Consider the following 25,879-nt stretch of genomic DNA (forward strand, 5'->3'; position numbering starts at 1 on the left):
TTGAGTAACACTTTATACTGAGTAAAACAAAGCAGGCATGTTCATGTAATGAGATAAGTATGGAAATGACTTGTTTTGTGGATTTTAATGGTCTAGGAACTGCCTTAAATCAGCTGCCGCGCTCCTTAAGTGGTCACGCTAAGTCACTAACCTATCCCTTCTCTAATATGACACCGGCCACCAGGCAGTGGGGGCACCTAACTCTGTCCTCCTCTGCGCCCTCTGTCGGTGAACAGTTTTAGATCACAAAAGACAGCAAGTGAAAACATTGATCTGTCCCAAATAAACACACACTGCAGAAGCCAGTGACTGCCTGCTGAAGTGGACCCTGACATTTGAAGAGTTTGTCTATTATCCTTACAGTTTCCGTTGCTGTTAGTGCCTTGAGCTCCATGCACAAATGTGAGCCAGGGAAGGAGAGGTGCCTTTGTAACTGTTGGTGGGAAGACCAAGGGCCTCATTTAGGGGTGGATGGTAACAGAACATTCTCTTGTTTCTGGAGGACAATCAGGTGGTATTTCCTTCACCACATTGACCCTATGGTCAAAGGTTCCACCAGTGGATTCTTCTCCATGTTTAGCACTTCCATCTCTGAATCAAGGCTCTAGGCTGCTGGGCTGAAGCTGAACTAATATAGTGCAATTTAGCCATCCTTCCCTTATTGGTACAAATCAGGAAACTCAGCCATTACTGTCCCACATTATTGACTCCCTACTTTTTATTTTCACTCCCCACTCCTCCATTCACTCTCTCCTTTCCCAGTCTCTTGTTCTCTCCCTCCTCTCCACCCCCACATTACGTTATGCAACCTCACCCATCAATCTGCTTTTGTAGCTCTGCTCTAAGAAGCTGAGTTGTTAAGTGTTAGCAGTGCTCTTTCTGCCTGAGCTTTCAAGATATGGCCATCTAAAAATTTAAACTTTGGAAAACTATTTGTGAGTCAGAAGCTGGGGTGACATTTGTGCTACCTATACTGTTAAGAAGGCTAGGCTCGTTTCACAAAGATCAGGGCCTCAGTGGGGCCTCGATAGGGGTAGAGAGGGGCTCCCTAATGAGGTGGGAAGGGATATATCCTCCCTATGAATCACTTGTTTACGTAAAAAATATCCCTCCTGCAACCTAGCAAGGTCCCTACGTGGCGAAAGGGAGAGGGAAAGGAAGGGGGGAAAAAAACAACTAATGATTACGGAGGGGGGGTTCTGAGGAGGAATAGAACACCTGAAAGAGTCTACACCTGGCTGATTCAGTGATGTCCCTTGGTTGAAAGATGGGAAGGGAGGGAGACCCTTTTGTTATTATAGCCCTCACTCACTTTAATAGTGACGTGCTTCATCATCGGGCTCACCCTGGCACCTAGAGGTCAGGGTGGGCTTGACCGTATTTCAGGGAGCACTTAGAAAGATATTTTGGTATGGGGGCGTAACGTTAAGATAAAATTCCGCTCCCACTCCTAAAGTATCCTTTATAGGTGGAATGGGAGGGAAAGGTTAAATAGACTATGGTAGGGTGAGAGGATGTGATGGTCCTAGCTATGACCCTAACTGATCACCAACATGTTTCAGCCCTAATGCTGGACTATTTATGGTCCCGGGCTTTCATCGGGGTGGGATGCTATGTAATACTAGTGTGTTACATGTTAATTGCATGACAACTCTGCACTTACATCTCTGGGGGAAGTGACCTCTTCGCATCACACCCTTACGAAAGCCAGGAACCATAAATAGGCCAGCATTAGAGCTGAGGGCTATAATAACAAAAGGGTCTCCCTCCCGTCCCATCTTTCAACCAAGAGAAATCACTGAATCAGCCAGGTGTAGACTCTTTCAGGTGTTCTATTCCTCTTTAGAACCCCCCTCCATAATCATTAGTTTTTCCCCTTCCATCCCCTCTCCTTTTCGCCACGTAGGGACCTTGCCAGGTTCCAGGAGGGATATCTTTTACATCAAACAAGAAGGCTAGGTTCCCATTGCTATGCTCCCGCTGAATGCTGGTTTATCACAGAAAGCTGTGTTGAGCAGTCAGCACTTGTTACTTTTGATGCTAATTAAATACAAGCAGCTGTTGTTTGTGGTTCTTTGTTTAAATGCATCTGTGTGCCAAATATTTATGCGAGGACACATTTCACGCTAAAGTAGAGGGTGTTGTGACAGATTTGCATTTCACACAATTACGTGTAATGTGCCAACGCAAATACCACAGTGTGCATCATTGTACATTTGCTGTTCACCAGAAGCTACAAGTGCCCACTTTTGACACGTACAATCACAAGAGGTGCAGCCATCGGGCCCTGATCAATGCTGTAAGCCGCATGAGGGCACCAGAACACCATGTGACAGTGTCAGCCAGTGCACAGAGAGTGCCATGTATCAGTCTTGACACACAAGATGATGGACGGAATGTTGCACATTGTCAAAACATTCACCCCCAGTCACAGATCTGGGTTTAGTCCATCGCTATTTTGCTCACCATGCCAGACCAGGGAACCGGTCCTAGGATGCTTGTTTCCGAAACCGGTCCTAGGATGCTTGTTTCCAAAACCGGTCCTAGGATGCTTGTTTCCAGTCCAGGGAGGACCTGGCTTGGCAGTTCGGGCCGGACTGTTCCCATGAGGCACAGGGTCAAGACTGATTTGCATATGGCTGGGTTCAAACTGGAACGGCAGCATGGTGAGCAAAACAACTATGGATTTAGGCCCAGATCTCTGTACTGGGGTGAATATATGACATTGTTCTGCATTCTGTCCATCAACTGTTGTTTTTGCATGTATCAGTCTTGAGCAGCGCTGGTAGCTGCCGGGTACAATTGGTGCTGCTGCTGACAGTGGATGCTGCCAGTACTGGCAGTGGGGATGTACTACGGATAGCCTGGCAGGGGAGCAGGTGACAATAGTAACTTCCATGGAGGGATCCATCCTTCTTTCCATCGGTAGCTCAGTTACCTGAGATCATGGACACTCACACCAGCTTTCTTTTCCTCTTATAGGACCATTAAAAAATCCCAGGGACCAAACTGAGCCCTGCTATGCATGTGGGGGGTAGCCTCAGCTCTGACCGAACTGATCAGTGCCACCAAAGAGGGTCCAATCCATCTATTGAGCAGGTATGAACATACCTGGTCAAATGAGTCTTACAGCATTAACCAGCCTGACACCGGAAGTATATGGGCAATGTCCTAACCATGACATCTACCACCTCTCCAACAGAAAGCCCCAAGCAACAGAAGCACTCTTTGTTACTCCCATAAATGAGCGATGGTCAGACCTCCATAATAAGGCTGAATACGAATTGTGACAATCTCAGGTGCTTGCGGTCATGAGAGGAATATTCCCACCGGTGATAGTCTAACCAGAGATACGTGGAACTTGGCAGGGCTCCTGAGTTTAGAGCTAGATGTAAAATGGGAAATTCTTTAATTTGTGAAGGAAGTCCTGCATCCTAGAATCCATTTGTGAAGCCCCATCCACAATATTGTCCTACCGCACCAGAGATTCCACAAGCACATTCTCATCCAGTTTTTGGGAAATGGAGAATTTCCCAAGTGCAGATAGTGCCAATGGCATCTCTAAAAGTGATATTTTAAGGTGGGCACACATTAGGCCAGAGACAAAGTGCTGGGGGCACTTAGGTCATATCTATCTATCTATCTATCTATCTATCTATCTATCTATCTATCTATCTATCTATCTATCTATCTATCATTATTATTATTGTTACATTTCTAAGGCGCACAGCTACCCGGAGGTTTCCCGGTGCCATCGGACCCACGCAAGAAGAAAGAGATACCCTATTGGTTAAATGAATTCCACAGTGAAGGAGCTAAGCAAGCAAAAGAACGACCACCCATACGTACTTGTTTGATCCAAGGGACTTGAAACTTTGCCTGATTAGAGGACTGAGGAAGACGCATAGGGAGGTAAGGGTGTACCAAGGCACTGAGATACTGTGGCGCTGCAGACGATTTAATCCTATGCATATAGCATAGGACTTTAAATTGTAGTAAGGACTCCCTTAATACGTACATACATTGTTAAGTTAGCATAACCACGTCAGAAGTTAGAAAGCCATCTTGCTGCTTTTGCACACGACACTGCGTTCACATGTTATTGCTTAAACGAACTGCTGACTCGAGTTTTGCCTCACACGAGAGCAATCTGTTGTTACCATCCCGAGCTCTGCGAAGCGACCTTGGTCTGCACACGATGTGACAAACAGTCTGAGTTGTTAGACAATGCATGTTTTCCACTCTAGGTTGATCGACCCACTATTTAGTCATAACACACGAGCAGCTGCACATACCTGAAAGTTGGTGCTTTTAATATCACGGACATCATGTTTATTATTCAGACCGAAGACGAGCCTTCCTGCGAGAAGACTCCTGATGCTCCTGTGATGTGATTTCACTAAGCTGATCTTTGAGGTATGGGGTCCCCTATGCAAGCCTAAGAGACCTTCTGTTAGTCTAATAATAATATTAGCTTCTTAGTAAAGGGAAAGTGGTAGTATCCACTGTCATTATAACATGATCACCCCTTTTATATTCTATGGAATTGTAACTATGTTGATGGTTTTGATTTTAATCATTTGTCTGCTTGTATTAGCCATAGTACTGCATATTAGGACACGTGGTCTATAAAAATAAACTCTTTTTATTTTCACCGTGTCTCTGTTGATTCTTGTTGTGGACTGATGTGAGAATAATATACGAACAGGTATTTCCGATTCCCACCATTCCTGAGTATGTACTGAGTCGCATGTTCTGGGTTGTCTTTTCATTGGGACCGCCGAGCTAAATCTCGGATAACGAATGGGACACTTATGCTAGCCGGATACTGGGTTCTGGGTTCTGAGGTGAGTTTCTGGTACACCACAACTCACTGAGGTCCTGGGGTTCTACGCATAGTTCTGTGTATAAGCAGAATCCCTGCAACATGGCGCACCTAACGTTTGGTCTATGAGTTGAAACGCCTTAGTAGTGCTCGCGTTTGTCCACAACACCCTCATTCTTGTTTCCGGATAACAAGTCTGACGGATTTAAACCTACCTAGGTCTATTGATATAGGTTCTTTCAAGCTTGATAATTAAAAAGGTTAGTGAACCCTTGTGCTACTGATAGTTTCACGTGTGTTGTCCTAATGTCGGTGGATATTGCGGCGCATAGCCGTGCGGCTCTGAAACGTCATTTGACGCAGTATGGGGTACCGGACACTGGTATGAACGTCATCTTTGTGGTGGGAGCCGATGCGGCTCATCCCTATGAGTTGTTCTACTCTTGGGTGACGATTCCAGCGGTGGGGGATGATGACACCTTTCATTCTTACACTGCCGCTGCAGTGCCGGCGAACTATACGCCGTATAGGACACAGGAAATACCAATATCTGCTTGGCAGCATCTTATTTGGTTTAATGGCGCCCTTACCCATGTGGTTATACCGCCGAGAATGGGCCCTTTATCAATTGCAGGGGCCAGTTGGCCGGTACTAGCCGGATTTACGCCTCATCCCCGTTACCTCACGGTGACGGTGGCTGAGCTGCGTGTACTACACACTGCCCTCATTACGGTATATAGGGCGTTAGTGCAGTATGTGTCGCGCAATATGCAGGCGGGGGCACCTGCTGTTGCGGGACAGCCTACTGATCATCACGCGGTGGTCATTAGTCCTGTTATGGTCAATTCTGTTATGGGCAAGCGCCCCCAAACTAGGGATGATTTCCCCTTTTGGCTTGCTGAAAAATTTAACCAAATAGAAGCGGTTTACCCGAATACTACTCCTGTGGAGAAACACAGGATCCTCACCATTAGTTTGCCTAAGGACTTGGTCCCCCACATTGATGATTGTGCAAATTGGGGCAAGGTCTTTGCGGCGACGCACGCGCAGTGCTATGGCACTCCGTCTATGTTGCAGCTGCCCTCCGTAATCGAAAGAGTTCAAGAGAACCATGGTGCGGAGTCTGCGATAGAGTTAGGGATGCGGCTCCTCGGGCAATTTGACCTGGTGGCTACCATGATAATTGGTAACCTGAAGGGTGATGCTTTGCATTTCCAGGTTCGTAATGAACTGAAACGAATTCCTGAGGAGGACAAACCGCAGGAATTTGCGAAAATAATCGCAGAGGCATATCGGGATTTGGGTCGTAGCTCTTTAGGAGTTAAGCCTGTAATAAAGAATCCCGATCTAAAACAGCAGGGTAAGGCAGAAACGTCTGGTAAGGACGACCGGCCCTTTTTTCCTAAACAAAAATGGCAGGTTAAACAACAGGGGAAGCAGCAGCAGCAGAAACAGGGCTCTCGGCCTGCCTCTCCCGTACAGTCAAGTAGTGAACGCACTTATGATCTGCGCGATCGTGCTGCTATAAAGTCTCCTGATAGATTTCAGGTTTCTGAACAGCGCTCTCCTCGTTCTTCACAGGAAACATCGGCTACACAGTCCGGTGGCGGAGGCGGTGGCAAAGGTCGGGGTGCTCCACAACAGCGTGACCAGTCCCGACAGACTGAGGGTAAAGGCAAGCAGGACGAATTTGCACGACAAAGACCCCCGTTTCAGAAGAAGAAAGTGGCGGCTCTGACGGCAAGGTATGCCTCAGATAGTGCGGACACAGCTTCGGAACCGGACATGGGCGCTGACGCTCCTGGACAGCGCAGCGGAAATTACCATAGTCCGTCAAGCTCTGCGTCCATTTCTGGCGGTGACAGCAACTGATATATCGGTTACTGTGGAAACAGCTGACACCAGAGTGGCTCCCCCTGATAGACTTTATGAAATAGTCTTATTAATTGAGGGTGACATACAACGTACAATAAAAGGGATTTTTTGGGATAATCTGACCACCACCTATGATATCCTCCTAGCGGAGGCAGATTGGCCCCCAGCTTTCATTTTAGAGGCTCCTAGAGGGGAGGAAGTAATCTTCCCGTCCTTTGCGCACACAGTGCCTAAGGACCAAGCTGAAGTGTATGCTGAGGAGTGGGCGCTTGCGCTTGCGCCGGCGGTGTATCGTACTCAGGTGGGATGGGACAGATTGTCCCCCTGCCATGAGATTCCATTGCGGTCTATGCCCCAGCCTCAACCTCAATATCCTATGCGTCGTGAAGCGAGACCCCACGTCGCGGCAATCCTTGAACAATTGGAATATCAGGGTGTTATTGAAACATGTGTGTCCCCTATGAATAACCCTTTATTCACTGTAACGAAGCCTGACGGCTCGTACCGTTTAGTTTTGGATTACCGGCACCTAAACTCCCACTGCCGGACCTGCGCGGTACAAAATACACATAGCTCGGCTTTGGTCGACAGTCTCGTGCTTAAAAGATTTAAAACGACACTTGACATTTCCAATGGCTTTTTTAGCCACAACCTGTCCACACTGAGTAGCCAGTGGACAGCGTTTACTTCGGGCGGAAAACAAAAACAGTTTACAAGATTAGCCATGGGTTACAAAAATAGCCCTGGCGTCTTTTCTGCTCGCGTGGTTTCTCTTTTAGAAAGAATAGACCCCGAAGCATACTCATATGTTGACGATATCTATCTTACGGATGATGAGCTGATGCCGCATCTGTCTCGCGTTGAAAATATTATCGTGAGTTTTGCAGACTATGGCTACAAATTCAATTTTGCGAAGTCACACATCGCAGAATATACGGTGTTGTTTTTGGGCTACGAGCTCAACAATGAAGGTAAGGGGTTAGCCCCCCACTTTCTGGAAAAGTGTGCACGCTTAAGTGCTCCTACGACACTGAAGAAATTACAATCTCTGCTGGGTTTTCTGAATTTCGGCCGTACGTACATTCCTGATTATGCCCAGCGTATCAAGCCGCTTTACGCCTTGGTACAGCCTTCGTTTTCGAAATCTAGCTGGCAGCTAGAACACTGCTATTTTACAGTCTTTACAGGCTGACCTTCTTGCTTCACAATACTTGCTGACACGTGATAACCGCACTAACCTGGTAATAAGAATAGTACCAGGCGCGGTGGGGTTCACGTATTTGACGTTTAATGAGGGCGACACAGTCCCCATTGCGTACAAATCCCACTTGTACACCTCTGCTGAATTACGTTTTTCCACGGTCGAAAAAGTTCTGACTGCTGTGCAGATGGCGATCCTCAAGGAACGCGCACTGTCGCATGGGAAACAGATTCTGGTTGTAACTCCATATCCTGCTTTAGAGGCAGTGACTAAAGCAAGTGTACCCAATTCTAAAGCTTTGCATCCACGGTGGATACAATGGGCTACAACATTGACGTCGCCAGACGTCACTTACATCTTTGATGCCTCATTACAGACTCAAGAGTACTTGCAGTATGAATTCGTTCATCCGGCACCTCTGTCTTTGCGCCCGCTCGAAGAATACCATTGTGTCATATACACTGACGGGTCTGCGCAACCCGCAATTGGATCGAAGCACGCTTATTCTGCGGCTTGCGCAATTGTCGTAGGTACATTCGTAAATGGTGAATTCCAATCTGATGCAGTGCATACGCAGTCATTGGGTGATTGTACCGCGCAATTGGCGGAGCTCCGGGCTCTGGTGCTTGCACTGGAGTTTGCTGATCCCCGAGTCACTACTCTTATAGTGAGTGACTCCTTCTACTGTGTCCAGTCCTACAATGACAATTCACACTTCTGGTCTCAGAATGATTACCGCGACACTAAATGTAGCACAATTAAGCATAAAACGCTTTGGGTTCGAGTGGCGGACTTTAAAGAACGTCTCCCTCTCGTAAGTGTTATTCACACTCTTGGTCACCAGCGGCTTGGTGTCCATGCTGTCGGCAACAGCTTAGCTGATGAGGCAGCGAAAACAGCAGTGGCTACATACTTAGTGGCAGCAGTTACAAGATCCAAAAGTAAGATTGATGATGACATCTTGGCAGCTATTTCTGCTACAGAGAAGGGAGGAGATTACCCGAAGGGTTTTCCCTCTCGGTATATTTATCATTTAAGTCCTGATAACGTCCCGTTAGTGAGGATTAACGACGTTGGTGATAGAATAATTCCCAACGCGGACTGCAGACCAGCACTGATCTTGGCTGCGCACGAGGGGTTGGCGTCAGCCCACGCCGGTGTGTCAGCTACAATATCTCTGCTACAACAACGTTACTGGTGGTTTGGTTTATATAAACAAGCGCGCGCTTATGTTCTTGATTGTGACATTTGCCAACAGATTAAACCTTCTACTGTTGCGCGCCCACCACAGACACAGCTGTACATCTCTAATAAGCCATTTGGTTGTGTTTATTTAGATCACTGCGGTCCTTTTTCTTCTGATACTGCGTACAAGTACATCTTGGTTGCAGTGGATTCGTGCACACGTTTTCTATGGGTGTGGCCACAAAGGAGTGCTGACTCGCGGACTGTCATCAGGGATTTGCGTGTCTTTGTGGGAACTTTTGCGTGTGGTACCTTCCATTCTGATCAGGGCCCTGCGTTCGCCTCTAAGGCTTACAAGGAGGCTATGAAAAATTTGGGGGTCCTTGTCAAATTTTCGTCTCCCTACCGACCTGAGGGTAATAGTGTGGTGGAGCGAATGAACCGTGACTTAAAGCAATCATTGACAGCACGTGTTTTAGGCACAGGCCGGAACTGGCTAGCCCATTTGTATAACGTCCAACGTGCACTAAATAATCTCCCTAGAAGGTCTCTGGGTGGGCGGACCCCGTACATGATGCTCTTCGGAATCAGAATGTTTGTTCCAGACCTTGATGGTCTAGACATTGCGGCGTCGACCGCACCCTTTGACGTAGATGATCACTGTGCTGTTTTGCAGACTCTACAAGAAGCCAGAGACTCTCTTTCGAAAGAACATTTGCCCTCCACGTCTGAAGCTGAGGTTCAGATTCCGGTAGTCGGCTGGCTACCCCGAGTTGGTGATCTGGTCCGTGAGAAGGTGGAGAACAAGAAGGAGTTCGGCCCCTCTTATCGTGCACCAGTTCCAGTGCTTGGAGTGCAGGGTACAAGAACAGTCATTTTACCTCCACTTCCTGGTCGCAAAGAAAACAGGTACATCTCTATTGACAATGTCAAACTTCAGCGAGTGGCCGATACTTCTTAGTATGACTCCGGCAGTTTCATGCCAGACAATGCAAAGAAATTCAATGATGGTTCCTGCTTCTACCACCTTGTCTGATGTTGCAATCGAGATGCATTCAGTTACTGATCCCTTGCTGATACCACCGGCTGGTGGTTTGTCCGATGAGACTGAGTATGCTTATCCTACACGTGGACCTTCGCCTGTTTTACAATCTACAGCACTTGGCCAGTCCCGTTTTTCCTTTGACACTAACTCTTTGCCCTCAACTCCCCCGTCAAACATTGCTGTTTTTGTGAGCTGGTTTAAGAAACATTTTTTGATAGCTCCTTGGACATACATCTGGTTGATGCTTTTTGGTATTTTTTTGTTTATGTCCATTGGATTTGTTGTAGTTTTCTTCCGTTTGGTGGATGGCCATTATCTCAAAGAGAGATCGACAATTAGACTTATCAATGGAACTTTGGCTCCCCACTCCTCATCCCACATCATGAAAAGGGACCAGACTTTTGTGAATATTACTGCCTGGCCCGTCATGGATGGAATCGCATGGGATGCAGTTAAATTTCAAATTCATGGGCCTACAGAGGTCATTAATGTGCCTAATGTATTTCGTGTTTCTATGGGTGATGTAGTTAAACAGAACATACGTTCTGATGATTGGGATGTACACGCCATTGAAGCACTGTTTTCAGATTTGAAATATTATGCCGCCTTTGATGCAGAGGATTTGTATGAAAATGCGGCTAATTATGCGGAACAGTATTGTTTTCAACATTATGGCAATCACTTCTTGCATAAATCAAATTCGTTTAGAAATTTTGTAAATTTTACCCAGTGGGAACATTGTCCCACCCCCTCGTTTGGCAGTTCACACACGTTAGTTGATAAGTTTACTTATTTTACTAATTTCAGTGTTTCAGCCCCGGCATCCTTTTATTTTAAAGTTAAGCCTGAGTCTGCCTCCAAGGTTAGACTGACACACACCAAATTGCTATATTCTAAGTCCTTTATGGATGAGTTGTCAATCAAAGGTTATGATCTATGGAAGGCTACTATTGATCTTAAGTCGGTTTGGGGTTCCAAACCGTGGCAGGTTCAGGGAACTGAAGCTTTACACCGTGCCTGTCTAGTACCAAATCATATGTTGTTTTTAAATGCAACCATCTTCCAAACCACCTGTTTCGGATTGGCCACTTCTAAAAAACTAAATTTGCCTTCTGTGCCGGATCTGGGTACTTACCCAAATTGGAATAATCACACAGATCTGTCCCTTCCTGCTTTGCAGTTATTGGTTTCCAATTCGTCTTTCAATATTTCGAAATTTAATAGTGAGGGATGGTTAATTTGGCAAAGCAGTTCTGATACCTGTCAACGTCGTTTTCTAGGACTGAAACCGGGGTATACTCAAGATCGAGTGGACCCCCGTTTTGAGTCGTCACATACAGTAACTACATACTCTGTGGGGAAATTATGTCAGTCCTGGCTGCGACATTCCACCTTGGCATCTGTCAAAGTTCATTTATCAAAGTTACATGACAAAATAGATTTGAATGATTTTGTTAAAGGTCCTGTGGGTGGCAGATCCAAGAGATGGGCGTATGCTATTTACAACGAAGTATGGAAACTGTCGCAAATTGAGGCAGCTTCAAGATTGAGAGCTATTGATCAGGCTAATATGGAAAAAGTATTAGCAGTAATTGATAACAGCATTAACACTCTTTCTTCTCGCATTTATACATTAGATAATATTGTTTCTTCAATTGTTGATATTGTGCAGGATGATATGTCTGTGTTGTATCATGGTCAAAACCAGTTGCGTTCTGTTATGCAGTTTGCATGGACATTACAAACATTGAAGGCAGGGAAGGTCCCTTGGGACTATCTGAATACAACATCGTTATTTCTTCCCTTTAACCTTACTGACAAACAGCAGTTCATGTCCATGAAGGATGCTACATATTCCCTGCTCCATATTGAGAAATTGGAGCCGTTACCTTTTTCTGTTGCGGAAGTCGATTCCGCTGTGTGGCTCTTACACGGATTGATAAGTCTACCGTTTGCGCTTTTTAAGTTTACCTCTTGTATGAAACACTATGCTCTGGGTAGATATGAACAGCTGGGTACCGCTTTCATACATGAAGTCTGGTCCCTCCCCTTTACGTATAGATGTACAAGGGACGGTATTGAGGTTTATCTGAAGGGTGAAGAATGTACAACGTCACCTGATCATTCTGTTGTGTGTAGGCACATTCAATTACACGGTGCTTGTAATGTACACGCTCCGAACTTGGCCTGCGTCCTCAAAGGTATCCCGATACCAGTGATTACGCCATCTTTCACACTGCTAGCAAACGGTAGTTATTTAATTTTGAACAATGAAGCTTGCTGCGGGATGTTAGTAGGGATCCCGTATATAGTAACTGTAACACAGAGGGTTGTCTGCTGCAATAACGTCCTGTTTCCACCCCCGCATGGGAGGCTGGAGGCTTCTATCTGGCCTTCAATTCCAACCTTGAAAGCAGAGTTCGACAAAATGAGCAGAATAAGAGCGCTATTGTCCCAAAAGGAGGTGCCATTGACTTCCTCCCGGGAAACATTTGTCCTTCACGTAGCAAATACGCGCACCGAGGTACAGGCGCTTTTGAACACTGACCTCCCCCTGCATTTTGGTGCTTTGATCCAAACAATTTTCAATGCCTCGTCCACGACTGGCCTGGCTCATTTTTTTAAACTTGTGGGCTCGGGCCTCGTGACCTTGTTCCAAACTATTTTTGGTGTGATTCCGGCATTTTTTCATTCTATTTTCTCCAGCGTCTTTGGAGGTGTCCCGTTAATTCTGGCTCTAGTGGCAGGTGTGCTACTTTTACTTTTCATCTTGCGGAATGGCTGCTCTTTCTGTGCCACACGTCAGCCTGTCCCGTCTGCAGCTTCTTCGTGACAGGATGCTTGATTACTATGGTGTCCTGCCGTTGGCGACTTTGAGCCTGGCATATGGATTATCCTTCCGGTATTCCTACTTCACCTGCGTGCAACCTGTCTTCCACTGCCTAGATTGTCCCTTTGAATGGCCTATGGATTTGTGCTTAACCAACATGGTGTCTCCGGACCCGGATTTTGATCGACTGATGAGGCCCTTAGTGTCTCACGAGTCTGCCTGTTCTGGTGTTCGGATTATGGCCTGCGGTGCGGCGCATGGTATCCTGGGTAATTGGGACATCGTGAGAGCGGCATATGACTTCTTGAATATGAGTTACTTGGAAGTACACGCTGGTTGCCCTCCGATGGTGCTAGAGGCTCCGCTGATAGAAGAACACGTATGTTCCTTTTCTTTACTTAACTGGATGGCTGAAACCTTCAGTGGCCGTGCCAATGATTTTCTGCTGGAAGCTGTGGCCACATATGCTGCATATACTTTCATGGATTGAGTGAACTTTCGTCCACTGTGTTTTCCTCACGTGTCTTGAACTGTCCCTGTGCGTCTGCACTTCTGCCCGGTGAGGCGTGTGTTCATTTTTCACCTCCCACGGCACGTTTGAGGTTTTTTGTTTTTTCTCTCGCTTTTTTGGTTTTTTTTTTTCCTGTTCGAACTTTGCCTGAACTGACCTGTTCCTTTTTCAATTGGATACGCCTTGTTCTGCTCTGTCGTGCTTGAACTCTGCGTTCTCTCTTTTCTTGCATACTAAGTAGTGCTTCGATCAAGGGGGCATGTAGTAAGGACTCCCTTAATACGTACATACATTGTTAAGTTAGCATAACCACGTCAGAAGTTAGAAAGCCATCTTGCTGCTTTTGCACACGACACTGCGTTCACATGTTATTGCTTAAACGAACTGCTGACTCGAGTTTTGCCTCACACGAGAGCAATCTGTTGTTACCATCCCGAGCTCTGCGAAGCGACCTTGGTCTGCACACGATGTGACAAACAGTCTGAGTTGTTAGACAATGCATGTTTTCCACTCTAGGTTGATCGACCCACTATTTAGTCATAACACACGAGCAGCTGCACATACCTGAAAGTTGGTGCTTTTAATATCACGGACATCATGTTTATAATTCAGACCGAAGACGAGCCTTCCTGCGAGAAGACTCCTGATGCTCCTGTGATGTGATTTCACTAAGCTGATCTTTGAGGTATGGGGTCCCCTATGCAAACCTAAGAGACCTTCTGTTAGTCTAATAATAATATTAGCTTCTTAGTAAAGGGAAAGTGGTAGTATCCACTGTCATTATAACATGATCACCACTTTTATATTCTATGGAATTGTAACTATGTTGATGGTTTTGATTTTAATCATTTGTCTGCTTGTATTAGCCAAAGTACTGCATATTAGGACACGTGGTCTATAAAAATAAACTCTTTTTATTTTCACCGTGTCTCTGTTGATTCTTGTTGTGGACTGATGTGAGAATAATATACGAACAGGTATTTCCGATTCCCACCATTCCTGAGTATGTACTGAGTCGCGTGTTCTGGGTTGTCTTTTCATTGGGACCGCCGAGCTAAATCTCGGATAACGAATGGGACACTTATGCTAGCCGGATACTGGGTTCTGGGTTCTGAGGTGAGTTTCTGGTACACCACAACTCACTGAGGTCCTTGGGTTCTACGCATAGTTCTGTGTATAAGCAGAATCCCTGCAACAAAATCTAGTGCTATTCTCCATCCTAAGCCAATGAAGGTTATGGAGAGAACCTGAGATAGAGAGAGGCCTTTCTAGGTAACTGGCAAAGTAGTCTGGCCGCAGAATTCTGGACTACTTGCAGCTTTCGAACCACCTCCTTATTGGCTCCTAAATACAGAACGTTGCCATAGTCCAGTCGGGACACAATCAAGGCCTGGATAACTGTTCTTTGTGTAGAATTTGGCAACATTCAAAGTATTTTTTTGAGCCATCTTAGGATGGTGAAACAGTTTGAGGCGACCTTAACCGCTTGCTGCCTCATAGATAGTTGGTCATCTATGATTATGCCAAGATTACAGACTGATTGTGATGGTTGGGGGAGATCACCCATTTGAGGCGGCCAATGTTGGGGACCCCAGAGAGCTTTGTTTCTTCCGATGATTAGAACTTCAGTTTTCCCCCCGTTTAGTTTCAACCTGTTATTATGCATCCAGCTAGCTATCTTTTGTAGCCCTACCTGAAGAGAGGACACATTAGATGCCTCCTTGGTGGACAGTGAGAAGATTAGCTAGCTATCATCTGCATATGAAAATATGGTTAGCCCAGCCTCTTCAGCTATTGTGGCCAGGGGGCTAACATAGATATTGAAGAGTAATGGGCTTAGGATAGATCCCTGTGGCACTCCATACGGGGAAGCATGGGCCTTAGAACTTGTGGACGGAGAAAAAACCTGAAAAGTCCTGCCAGACAGAAAGCTTGACAGCCACTTGAGTGCTGATCCGACAATGCCCCGAGAATGTAAAACTTGTAGAAGGGCAGTGTGTGACACAGTGTCGAAAGCAGCACTCAAGTAAAGCGGTATGAGTGCCAGAGTTTCTCCCATGTCAAGACTTTGGCGAAGAGTTTCTGTGACTCCCAAGAGCATGGATTCTGTAGAGAAGTCAGCTCTAAATCCTGATTGTGATGTGTGTAGGATTTTTTGGGAGTCCACAAACTGCGTCAGCTGCTGATTGATATGTTTTTCTAGGATTTTAGAAAAAGCTGGGAGTAATGAAATCGGGCGGAAGGTAGATGGTTCTGCCGGATCAGCATTCACTTTTTTTAGCAGGGGGAGAACCATGGCATGTTTCCAAGCCGCTGGTACTATTGCTTCACGTAGCGATGCATTAAGCAGTTCCATAATAACATTGAGTAGTGGTAATTCAAATTTTTGAAGAATGGGAATGGGGAGAGGGTCCTTGGGAGAGCCAGATTTAAGGCTAGTTAGGATGCGGCTGAAAGATGGAGTATCTAGAGGCAGACAGTTTTCAAGCGTCTTGCCAGGTCTTGCAATAGTGGCCTGCGTCATTGGAAGAGTGGTACAGCCTGATGTAGAGACATTGATCTTTAATTGCAACTCCACATTAGTTGCCGTGGTATTAAATTCTGTATACATTTTTTCTATTTTATCAATAAAGAACTCTGCCAGATCTTCACATTGCGCTTCATTTAACCCAGGTGGCGCTGGTTGGCATCTATCTATCTATCTATCTATCTATCTATCTATCTATCTATCTATCTATCTATCTATCTATCTATCTATCTATCTATCTATCTATCTATCTATCTATTTTCTTAAAATGTTTCCATCTGACTTTGTATACATCTAAAACTATATGTATGTTTATATAAATGTATATTAGATTTAAACAAGTTAAGCAAACGTGTGTGTTTGTGTGTGTGCATGTAAAACACACACAGCATGTTACCACAGAACTTAATTTGTCCTAATACCTTTAACAGCAAAGCTGTGTTGTTTGCTTAAAATATTTAAATCTGAATTTGTATGTATATTTCTTTATATGTATATAGATATATACACACATACATAGATTTAAATATTTAAGCACACAACACTGCTTTGCAGTGTAAGGTATTTTGAAAAATTAATGTGTTACAGGGGGCAGCGACTGTTTGTGTTTCTGTGTCGCCTCCTGGCACATTCAGTAGCTGTGGTGGTGGGCTCAAGGCTGAGGGGGGAAGGGAGGGCAAGACAAGTAGAGCTGGGGAATGGGCCCCTCTAGCCCTCTTTTAGAGACGCCAGTGGATGATGCAGTTCTTATTTCTGAAACCGCAAATAGTCTGGAAAGTCTTGACTCCATATGTCCAGTTTATGTGTCAAAATATAAGGTGATGTCTTTCTGGCCCTCGGAATTAACCCAACGTCTGTATGGATTAGTGGACGTTATTGTGAAAGGGTAGATGTTTCAACAATGTTTACCTATTTGTGATGATGTTTAATGTCACAGTGAGCTGATTCCCCTTGTAGTACTTAAGACTGAAACTACCTCATGTTATTAATAGATTATGTGGTTCATTGATATTCGATTTATCGTAAAAAAGTATATAATGAAAAGTTGTTTTATGTGATTTATGGAGCAGAAGTATGGAGATGTGCCACGATCGAGACCAGCAAGTGGTAGAGAAGAAATTACTTAACCTTCCTTTGGGGCTTCCCATTTCTTTATAAAAAAATACATCTGTTATAAAGAAGTTCAGTGGTCTTTTCTTGAGGGCAGGATCAAGTGTTTTCCAAACATCCCCCCCCCCCGCCAGTATCATGTGTTGGTTAACTCTCATGCCTAACTTACTGGAATCGTCCTGTCTGATGTTCTTTAATCGTACAACCCTCATCTTGATTTGCGGTATAACCTTCTGGCTATGATTGCTGGCCACTTTGGGTTGGTTGGTGGTCAGCAATCTCCCACTAACCACAACACTAGGACTGCATTTTCTGCACTATTTGCTTTTTGTTCAGCTTTTATGCCTGCTGAGAGGAAATAATATTCCTTGGGCCTATAATGGTGCTGCTCTCCCTGGGTCACTGAAATTTTTAATCTATTTTTGACAATTGATATCAGTCATAGTTAGTACAATAACTATTTGGAATGACATGCTATGCAGTTGTTGGGCTCTTATACTCATGCTTAATGCTCTATTACTTACCGGTAATCTTCATTACTCCGGGTCCCGTTGTCCTCGTCCCCTTCATTAACATATTGGAGATAACCATCTCCCGACAGAAAAAAAGAACAGAGGCATGCTGGGACCCTAATACTGCTCCTCCCATCGGGAGTACATAAGCAGTACTTACCCAGCATCCCGTCTGTACAACCAAGCCCAGACAGGAAGGCCGGCCGCCCGGGAGGGAGGGGCGTATGAAGGGGACGACGACAACGGGACCCGGAGTAATGAAGATTACCGGTAAGTAATAGAGCATTACCCCCAGGTCCCTTATGTCCTCGTCCCCTTCATTAACATATTGGAGAATACCCAAGCAGAAAAACCGGCCTTCCAAAACCAAAAGCTCACCCAGGAAACCACACTAAACGCAGCAACCCAAGGGAGCACCGAGAAGGAGGGAAGGGGAGACCGCAGGAAGCAACCGGCCAGCACCAAACAAGGACCGGAGACAACCTAGAAAACAACACAAGGCCAGGACCACAAAAACGAGGCCACCAACCAGAGAAAGAGGAGACAGGGCAACCAGGCCAAATGACACGGCCAAGGACGGACAAGCCCGCCCAGCCCAGAACCACCAGGAAGGCACACAGGACCCGGCAGCCGCAAAGACACCGAGCAACCCCGACCACCCCGGAGAAGGCCAAAGAAAGAAGGCCAGCCCAGGCAACGGGGCGCAGCCCCAAGCACCCAGACCAACAAAGAAGGAGGAAGGCACAGGCCAGAAACCGGGCCACCACACCAAACCGAACGACCCGGCCAGACGAGAGCACAGAGAAGAAAGCCAACGAACCCCGCAGAGGAGGCCAGGACCGGGGATGAACCACAGCAAGAGCACGGGTGCAGAACAGGAACCAGACCCCAACCAGACCAAAAAGGACCAGGAAGGAGACAGAAACCCAAAACCCCAGGAGGCCAAAAACCCCCACAGATAAGAAAAACCGCCAACCGAACAGGGCGGCCAAAACCCAGAACAGGCGGAGCAGAGGAAGCAACCTGGAACCGAACCGGAACCTCAAGACAGAGGGCAGAAAAAAACAGAAGCGTAGAAGGAGGACGACCGCACAGGCACCCAACACCCAGGCCAAGCACACAGCAAGGGCCGGAGCCACGGAACAAGAAGCCTCATGACGCACAGCACCCAGACCGGAAACCCACCAGGCCCGACCCCAGACAACACCGAAGAGGAGCCAAGAGACAGCAAAAAACGAGGGCAACAAAGGGACAAGGAACCAGGAAGCCAGGACCGGAGCCCAGCAACCCGCAAAGGCAGGAGGACCCACAGACCCAACCATCCCCGGAAGAAGCCCACGCAGAGCACAGGGCAAAGGAAAGGCAGGGAGGCCGATCGAGACCCCCAGCAACCCAACGCCGGACCAAACAGAAGGCCGGAAGAAAGAACAAGCACAGGAAACCACCAAAACGGAAACCGGAGGAAGCAGAGAAAGCAGAAGGCCAAGCAGCAGCAGAGCCCAGACACCCAGGAGCCAGGAGGGAGAGCAAGACAAGGAGGCCCAGCCAGAGGCCTGCAGAACTAGAAGGAAGCCCGCAGACCAGGAGCAACAGGAGGCAACCCCGGACAAGCCAACCCAGAAGCACCGAACACCACGACCCACACAGGGTCCTTCTAGACAAGGGACCCGCAGCCCAGGAAAAAAGAAGAGGGCGGCCAGCCAGACAGGTGCAACGGGGAAACCGAAGCCCAACAGCACCCAACGGAACCCCAGATACCAGGCAGAAACACGGACACCCAACCAGAGGTGAACCAAGCCCAGGAAAAAAATCGCCGGCAGGAGCAGGCCCAGAAGGACCCACCAGAACACGCATGAAACCAAGAGAGCACCCCGCCAGGATCCACCGAGAGAGCACAGGCAAGGATACACGTCCGAAAAAAAGGCGACCACCAGACGCCCAAAACCAGCAGAAAACGGAAACCCCAGCAGACCAAAAGAGGGGAAAACCAGAGCCAAGTCAAGGACACAGCACCAGCGAAAGAGAGCCAGGCCCCAAACAACCGAGGCACGAACGCCAGAGAGCCAAAACGCGAACCGCCACTGGAAACACACCCCAGGGGGGACGCAAAGGAAAGGGAGAGCAGCACCCAACCCCACCCGCCGGAGAAGCCGACAGCCACAGGCACCCCCAGGTAGCCACAAGCAGGAAGAAACCAGGCCCGACCAAGCGGAACCACAGAGACCAGGTGAGAGCAGGACCGCCACAGGAAATAGGAGGGGCGACCAGGACCCACCTAAAGAAGCCAAATACAAGCCCAGGAAACGAGCAGGAGCGCCGCAGTAGCAGGGGAACACAAGGCCACACCAAGGAACCCCAGAAACCAGGAACAGCCATCGCCAGAGCCAGGAGCAACCAAAAAACAACAGCACCCAGCACGGAAGAGGCAAGAAACAGAAGACAGCACGCAGACATCGCCACACTAAGGAACCCGAGCACACAGGAGTGCCCGGAATACAAACCGGAAGCCCCAGAAAGGTGCAAGGAGAACACAACAGCAGCAAAAAGGAGGCAGCAACAGTAAAAGAAGCCCCCCAGCACATGCCAACACCCAAACTCCAGGGAGGGCAGACCCCAGAAAGGAAGGGGACACCGCACTCCAGCGGACAGAGCGAGCAACCCCGAAGAGAGGCAGAAAGAACCCACGGCACAGCCAAACAGGGCACACAACCAGCTGAACCGTACGGCAGCAGAGGAACAGAGCCAGCCACAGAGGCAAGGACCCCCGGGAGGGAATCCAACCCAGGAACCCAGCCCACTCCAGTCCAGACCACAGCACAAGTCCCAACAACACCCAGCAGCAGGACTGCGCAGAAAAAGTAAAAAAACAGGCAGACCCCGGCAGGACTAAGAGAGCAAGAGAGGGCAAGCACAAGCGGCCAAGAGAGGACCACGAACCCCAGACACACTACCCAGGGAGGCCACGCCCCACAGAGGCAAAGCGGCGACGAGCAACAAAGCCCACAGACACCCAGCGGAGCAACACAGAAGCCCAGGAGGGAAAAGCGGCAAGGGGCAAGGCAGCACAGACCCGCTGCAAGTGACAGCGGATGCGCCGCGCCAGCCCCTGCAGCCAGGGAGCAGGAGGCAGCAGAGGCAGAGAGCCAAACTGGCGACTAGGCCCCCGCAAGAGAGACAATGCCATAAAAGACAGCCCACACGGTGAACCAAAACACCGGCATCACCGCACACCCCAGCACACCAGCCCAGCCACCCGGAACACCCAGGAAGGCAGGAGCCAAGGACGAGGAACAGCCCAACCAGGCAAGAACCCCAGCCCCACAGACCACACACGAGGGCAGAAGTGGGGACACAGTGCAGCAGCAGAGAGCAAGCAGCACAAGCAGGAGGCCCCAGGTAGAAACCCCGGCAACACCAGGAGCCACCGCCACCCAACCTGGCCAAGGCTAACCCGCCAAAAACGGAACAGGAGCGGGAGAACCGGCACCACACACAAAACAGAGGCGCCACAGGAGCAGGGAGAAAGGAGCAACCAGCAGCGTGGGATGAGCAGGAAGCACCCAAAAAGACAGAGGCGCCCAGCAGCCAACAGCCCCCGAAAAGAAAGGGACCTCACAGCAGCCCCAGTGCACAAACTAACAGAACCAACGAGAGCACCACGGGAACGGAACCTCATCACACACCGGGGACAGGACAGAGTGGGGCGGACACGGGGAAAAGAGAATGGAGCACACCACCTCCACGTCACACCACGCAAACACCAGAAGTGCAGCAGAGAACTGTAATTTAAACAGCCACAAAGCGGGAACCCGACGCGAAGGCACCGGCGCGCCCCACAAGAACACCAGGGACGGCACACAAGGACACATACAAGTGCGCAAGGCGCAGGGAGACCAGGCGAACAGCTCAGAAACACAGGATGCTGAGCCCATGTCAGGTTCCAACCCGGAACCCCAGCCCCAAAAGAGGCAGCCCAAGCGGCAAGGCAGCATCCACAATGCGGAAGAAACCAGCACACGCAGAGGCAGCCGCCAGAAGGAGCGTCACACCGCCGCAGGCACAAACTCCGGCAGCAGAAGAAGCACTCGGACACATAGCAGCCAAATGGGCAGAAGGAGGAGCAAGGAGCCACGCACCCCAACACCCCCAAGCAGTCAAGTGACAGCGAAGAGCAAAGCACCAGGACAGCCCCAGCATAAAGTGAAGCCGTGAGCGCGCCGGTCGGGATGTAGCTCAGCGGCAGAGCGCATGCTTCGCATGTATGAGGTCCTGGGTTCAAACCCCGGCATCCCCAGGAGCCTCCGCCGCCCATCACGGACCTGTAATGAAAGAAAGAGCACCAATGCAGAGCGAAGAAACAACAAAACCGCAATGCGGGACTCACCCAGGGCAGGGGCCGGACACCACCAGCAGCAAGGCCCCCACCCCAACAGCGGGAAGGTACGGCACACAGGAAACGCGGCACGTCTCCCAAACGCCCAGCTGCAGGAAGACGTGCACGCGACCCGGAAGTACCCGGGAGCGCACCAGCCGCAAAAGTCCCGCAGGATCCAGGCAGCACACCGGCCACCACCATCACGACCCCCAGCAAGCCAGGGGACGGACCAGGAACCCCCCCGCCCGCACAGCCATGCAGCCGGGTGGGGGGGAGGAAGAAAGGAACGCCACACCAGCCCAGCAGGAGTAGCAGAACAGCACACCACGTCCATTCCGTCGACAGACAGAAAAAAAGAATAGACGGGATGCTGGGTAAGTACTGCTTATGTACTTCCGGTGGGAGGGGCAGTATTAGGGTCCCAGCATGCCTCTGTTCTTTTTTTCTGTCGGGAGATGGTTATCTCCAATATGTTAATGAAGGGGGCGAGGACATAAGGGACCTGGGGGTAATTCGTTTGTTCTATTTGTTATTCTTCTGCACAAATTGCTGCCCTTAATGATGTGAATGTGTCCTTTTTGATTATCTACTTTTGTAAGCGGTATTTTATCAGATACTATGTAGCTGATACTCTAGTTTCATGACGCTTCTGGATCAATATACACTATAGATAATACTATTTATTTTTGGGGAGCAATGGGGTTACCGTATCTGCCTATTAGGAAAGAAGAAGTTTCCATACCGACAAAGCTGATGAGCAAGGCGAATAGATCATTATATCCACACTTATAACTAGCAGGTGCTCAATACTTAGTTTGTCTTTTGCCCTGATAAAGAAAGCACATCTCCCGAAACGTGTTGACAGATTTTATAATGCAGCACGGTGGATTTATGAATCTGATGACTCAAGAGAAGAAATAAGTGTAGCACAATTAAAAAATGGAAGATTAAAAAACTTATTTCATGGAGTGCTTCCACAACAACAACGAAAATTTCTGAATGTATTTTTGCTTTTTTAGAGGGATTCGACAGAGGGCGAAAGCACGCTTCCAAACATCTCACTTTTTGTGTGTTCCAGAAAAATATGTATGATAATGTTGAGAAAATAATAAGCCATACATGTCAAGAGTTTTATTCTTGAATTTGTACTTTCACATTAGGAAGTTAATAATATTAAAAGAGATTTAACGAGAGCCCACAATCTCAAGGTAAACTTTTGAAAGCTAATCTTACCATGAGCTTTCAAAGGTCCTCATTACGAGTGTAAAAGAGTCTTTCAGACACAATAAATATAATTTAGTAATATCCTTTAATTGAGCTTGTAAATCAGCCTCCACATGATGTCATTTACACATTACTACAACGAGTGGCCTTGAGTATATGACAGTATTACCCCAACTCCAGCGTTACAGCTAATGTGGAATGTCCTGCCCTTTATGAGTTGGATCTTGAGGGTTCACTGAGAAATATGGTATTACTGGGAGAGTCCCGAAACCCGGATCCAATATTGCAGGTAATTCTCAATTTGCTCCCAGTTTTTCTCCCTGAGATGTCACCTTCTTTATGCAGTAAATCAGTAGATGTTTTAACAGGAAATTCCACCCCATTTGAAATATGGGCCAACTCCAGATTTGAGCCATATTGTAATAGACCCCATTGCGTGCTTAGGTAGCCCCTAATCCCTGACACCAAAAACAGATCTAGCACTGCGGATCTGCAGTGTCCCTAAAGCCTATCATTCACTAATGCCATCACTAGCTCTCTAAATAGGAGCATCCCCAGTACCCTCTTATGAAGTCCCTAACGGTAGACCAATGACCACCTAATCCGATTCGATGTCCAATTGATCATATTCTCTTGATAACACATCAAATATTCCCTGATTTCTCTACACCTTGGCCATCTACACACAACCTCTAGAGCCCAACCACTGACAGATGTCAGATGGACAGATTCCAGACTCCTAATAACAGCATCACACAACCCTTCACTCCAGACCCGCTATCCTCCTGAGTTCTCTCTCACAATTCATGCCCCTCACTGCAAACTACAGACCCCTAAACATTCACCTTTATTTTTATAAATCACAGTTTGTGCAGTTCGAGATTTGTCAATCAATGGTTTTGTACTCAAGCTTAAAGCTTTTGACCTGTTCCAGGCCTGACTCTAAAATTTGGGCATACCTTTTGTAGAAGTCCTTTCTCTGTCGTGTACGTGTCTTCTAAGATCTTCCGCTCGCTCTGCGCTTTTGTGAGCTCGGCGCGGAGCTGCTCGATCTCCTCTTGCAGGCTCGCCAGCTGGTTCTCGCCCTCCTGGTTCTGCTGTTGCCGCTTCAGCTCCTTCTGCAGCTTCTCCAACTCTTGGGTGTGGGAGGTGGTGACAGAGGACAACTGCTCGCTCAGGCTCTTATACTCCTTGTTCTGGAAAGATGGTGCCAAAATACAAAGGTTCAGCCAGATAGGAAAACCAGGGATGCAACAGTAGGAGAGATGTAGGATAAACCACTAACGCTAAAAATTAGAAATACATGCAATGTTTTTATTTATTTATTTATTTATAGTTTTGTATAACAGGGATCACACACACCAAGGCAGCAGAGTGCTTTACACAGATACCATAGACTTGATGTAAAATGGAAGGGGAAAGATAAAGAATGTCACATGCTATCAATAAACAAAACTAATATACAATAAATACATTTGAAGGTGGTAAAAAGGGAGAGTTCTCCAACGGGTCAATCGAGTCTCTAAAAAGGAGTTGAAGGGTATAGGACAGCTCTAAGCAGTAAATTGAAACCTGCCACGGTTAACAGCATCCGAACCGTTGAAAAAACCTTTTGATGTAAAATGTGCATTTAAGCATTTATTGTTCTCCACCCCCTCTTTGTCTCAGAGTGGTGCCCAAGGTTGGGCCATGACAGCGAGAGCCCTGCCAGATTTTTCAGCCTTTCCAGAAGAGAGATACCTGCATCTCAGAGGTCTGAATAGGGTTTATTAACATAGTCAGTGGTTATCCTGAAAATCTTTCAAGGATCCGGACCTCACGTACCAGGGTTGACCCCCTAATCTAGAATACACAGAGTAAAAGGCTAATAGGTTCCCTGCCAACATGACACAACAGGCATTAGAGAAACTAGGTTTACTCCCAGGCAAAACTGGGTCTATGGAATAAGTGTTTATTTTGGTGTTAGGCAAAACAGCAAAGAGTATTGATGGATTTGTACCTGAAGGATTGGTAAAGGGCTTGAATTTTTGCTGCAGAATGCTTAGAGGCGGGATTCAGAACTTCTATTTAGAGGTCGTTCTTTTAACCCAAACATGCCACCTCTGTGGACTCGTTCGCTACATCTGAGGAGCCTGTCTTCCACATTGCTGTGCCTCCACTGCCCAGGAGGCCCCTTTTCCTCTCTCTTACTCTCTGCCCAAGCCTGGGAGAGGGTAGCATCTGAGCTGGAGCACTGGGAGACTTTCCCTTTTTGCACTTTAGTTTAAAATTCATAAGCATCACTTTTACTTCAGCTAGTCACAGTCCGACAAATGGCCTTTACGCATTAATTTTGCTGCATATTTATAATGATCTATTGTACGTCACCTCAAGAGACAAAACCTGACTACAAGGGTTTGGATTCAAACTTTGTTCTTTTGTCTGACTGCTGATGATGGACTAGTGATTACTACCATAGACACGTCTCAAACATCTATGTGCTGAAGATGGAGCCATGACTGGTCCCCTCGAAGGGTCCCATACACTTATGGGCTGATGATGGTGTCACGATGGGCACCCTACAGGAGTCACACACACCCATCTATGTGCTGATGATGGAGCCACGACTGGTCCCCTACATCTATGTGCTGATGATGGAGCCACAATTGGTAGCCTAAAT

General features: G+C 47.5%; 1 protein-coding gene across 2 annotated transcripts in view; it reads right to left on the reverse strand.

Annotated features, from left to right (window-relative positions):
- MYO5B (myosin VB) overlaps nt 1-25,879 on the reverse strand; it is a 1,021,014-nt gene that overhangs the window by 193,463 nt on the left and 801,672 nt on the right. For both annotated transcript variants that reach the window (XM_085629682.1, XM_085629691.1), the window contains exon 22: nt 24,180-24,416. In XM_085629682.1, the coding sequence (XP_085485808.1) occupies nt 24,180-24,416 (237 nt within the window). The remainder of the gene's footprint in view (nt 1-24,179; nt 24,417-25,879) is intronic.

Source organism: Triturus cristatus, chromosome 2_1, assembly GCF_964204655.1.
Source record: "Triturus cristatus chromosome 2_1, aTriCri1.1, whole genome shotgun sequence".
Classification (NCBI taxonomy): domain Eukaryota; kingdom Metazoa; phylum Chordata; class Amphibia; order Caudata; family Salamandridae; genus Triturus; species Triturus cristatus.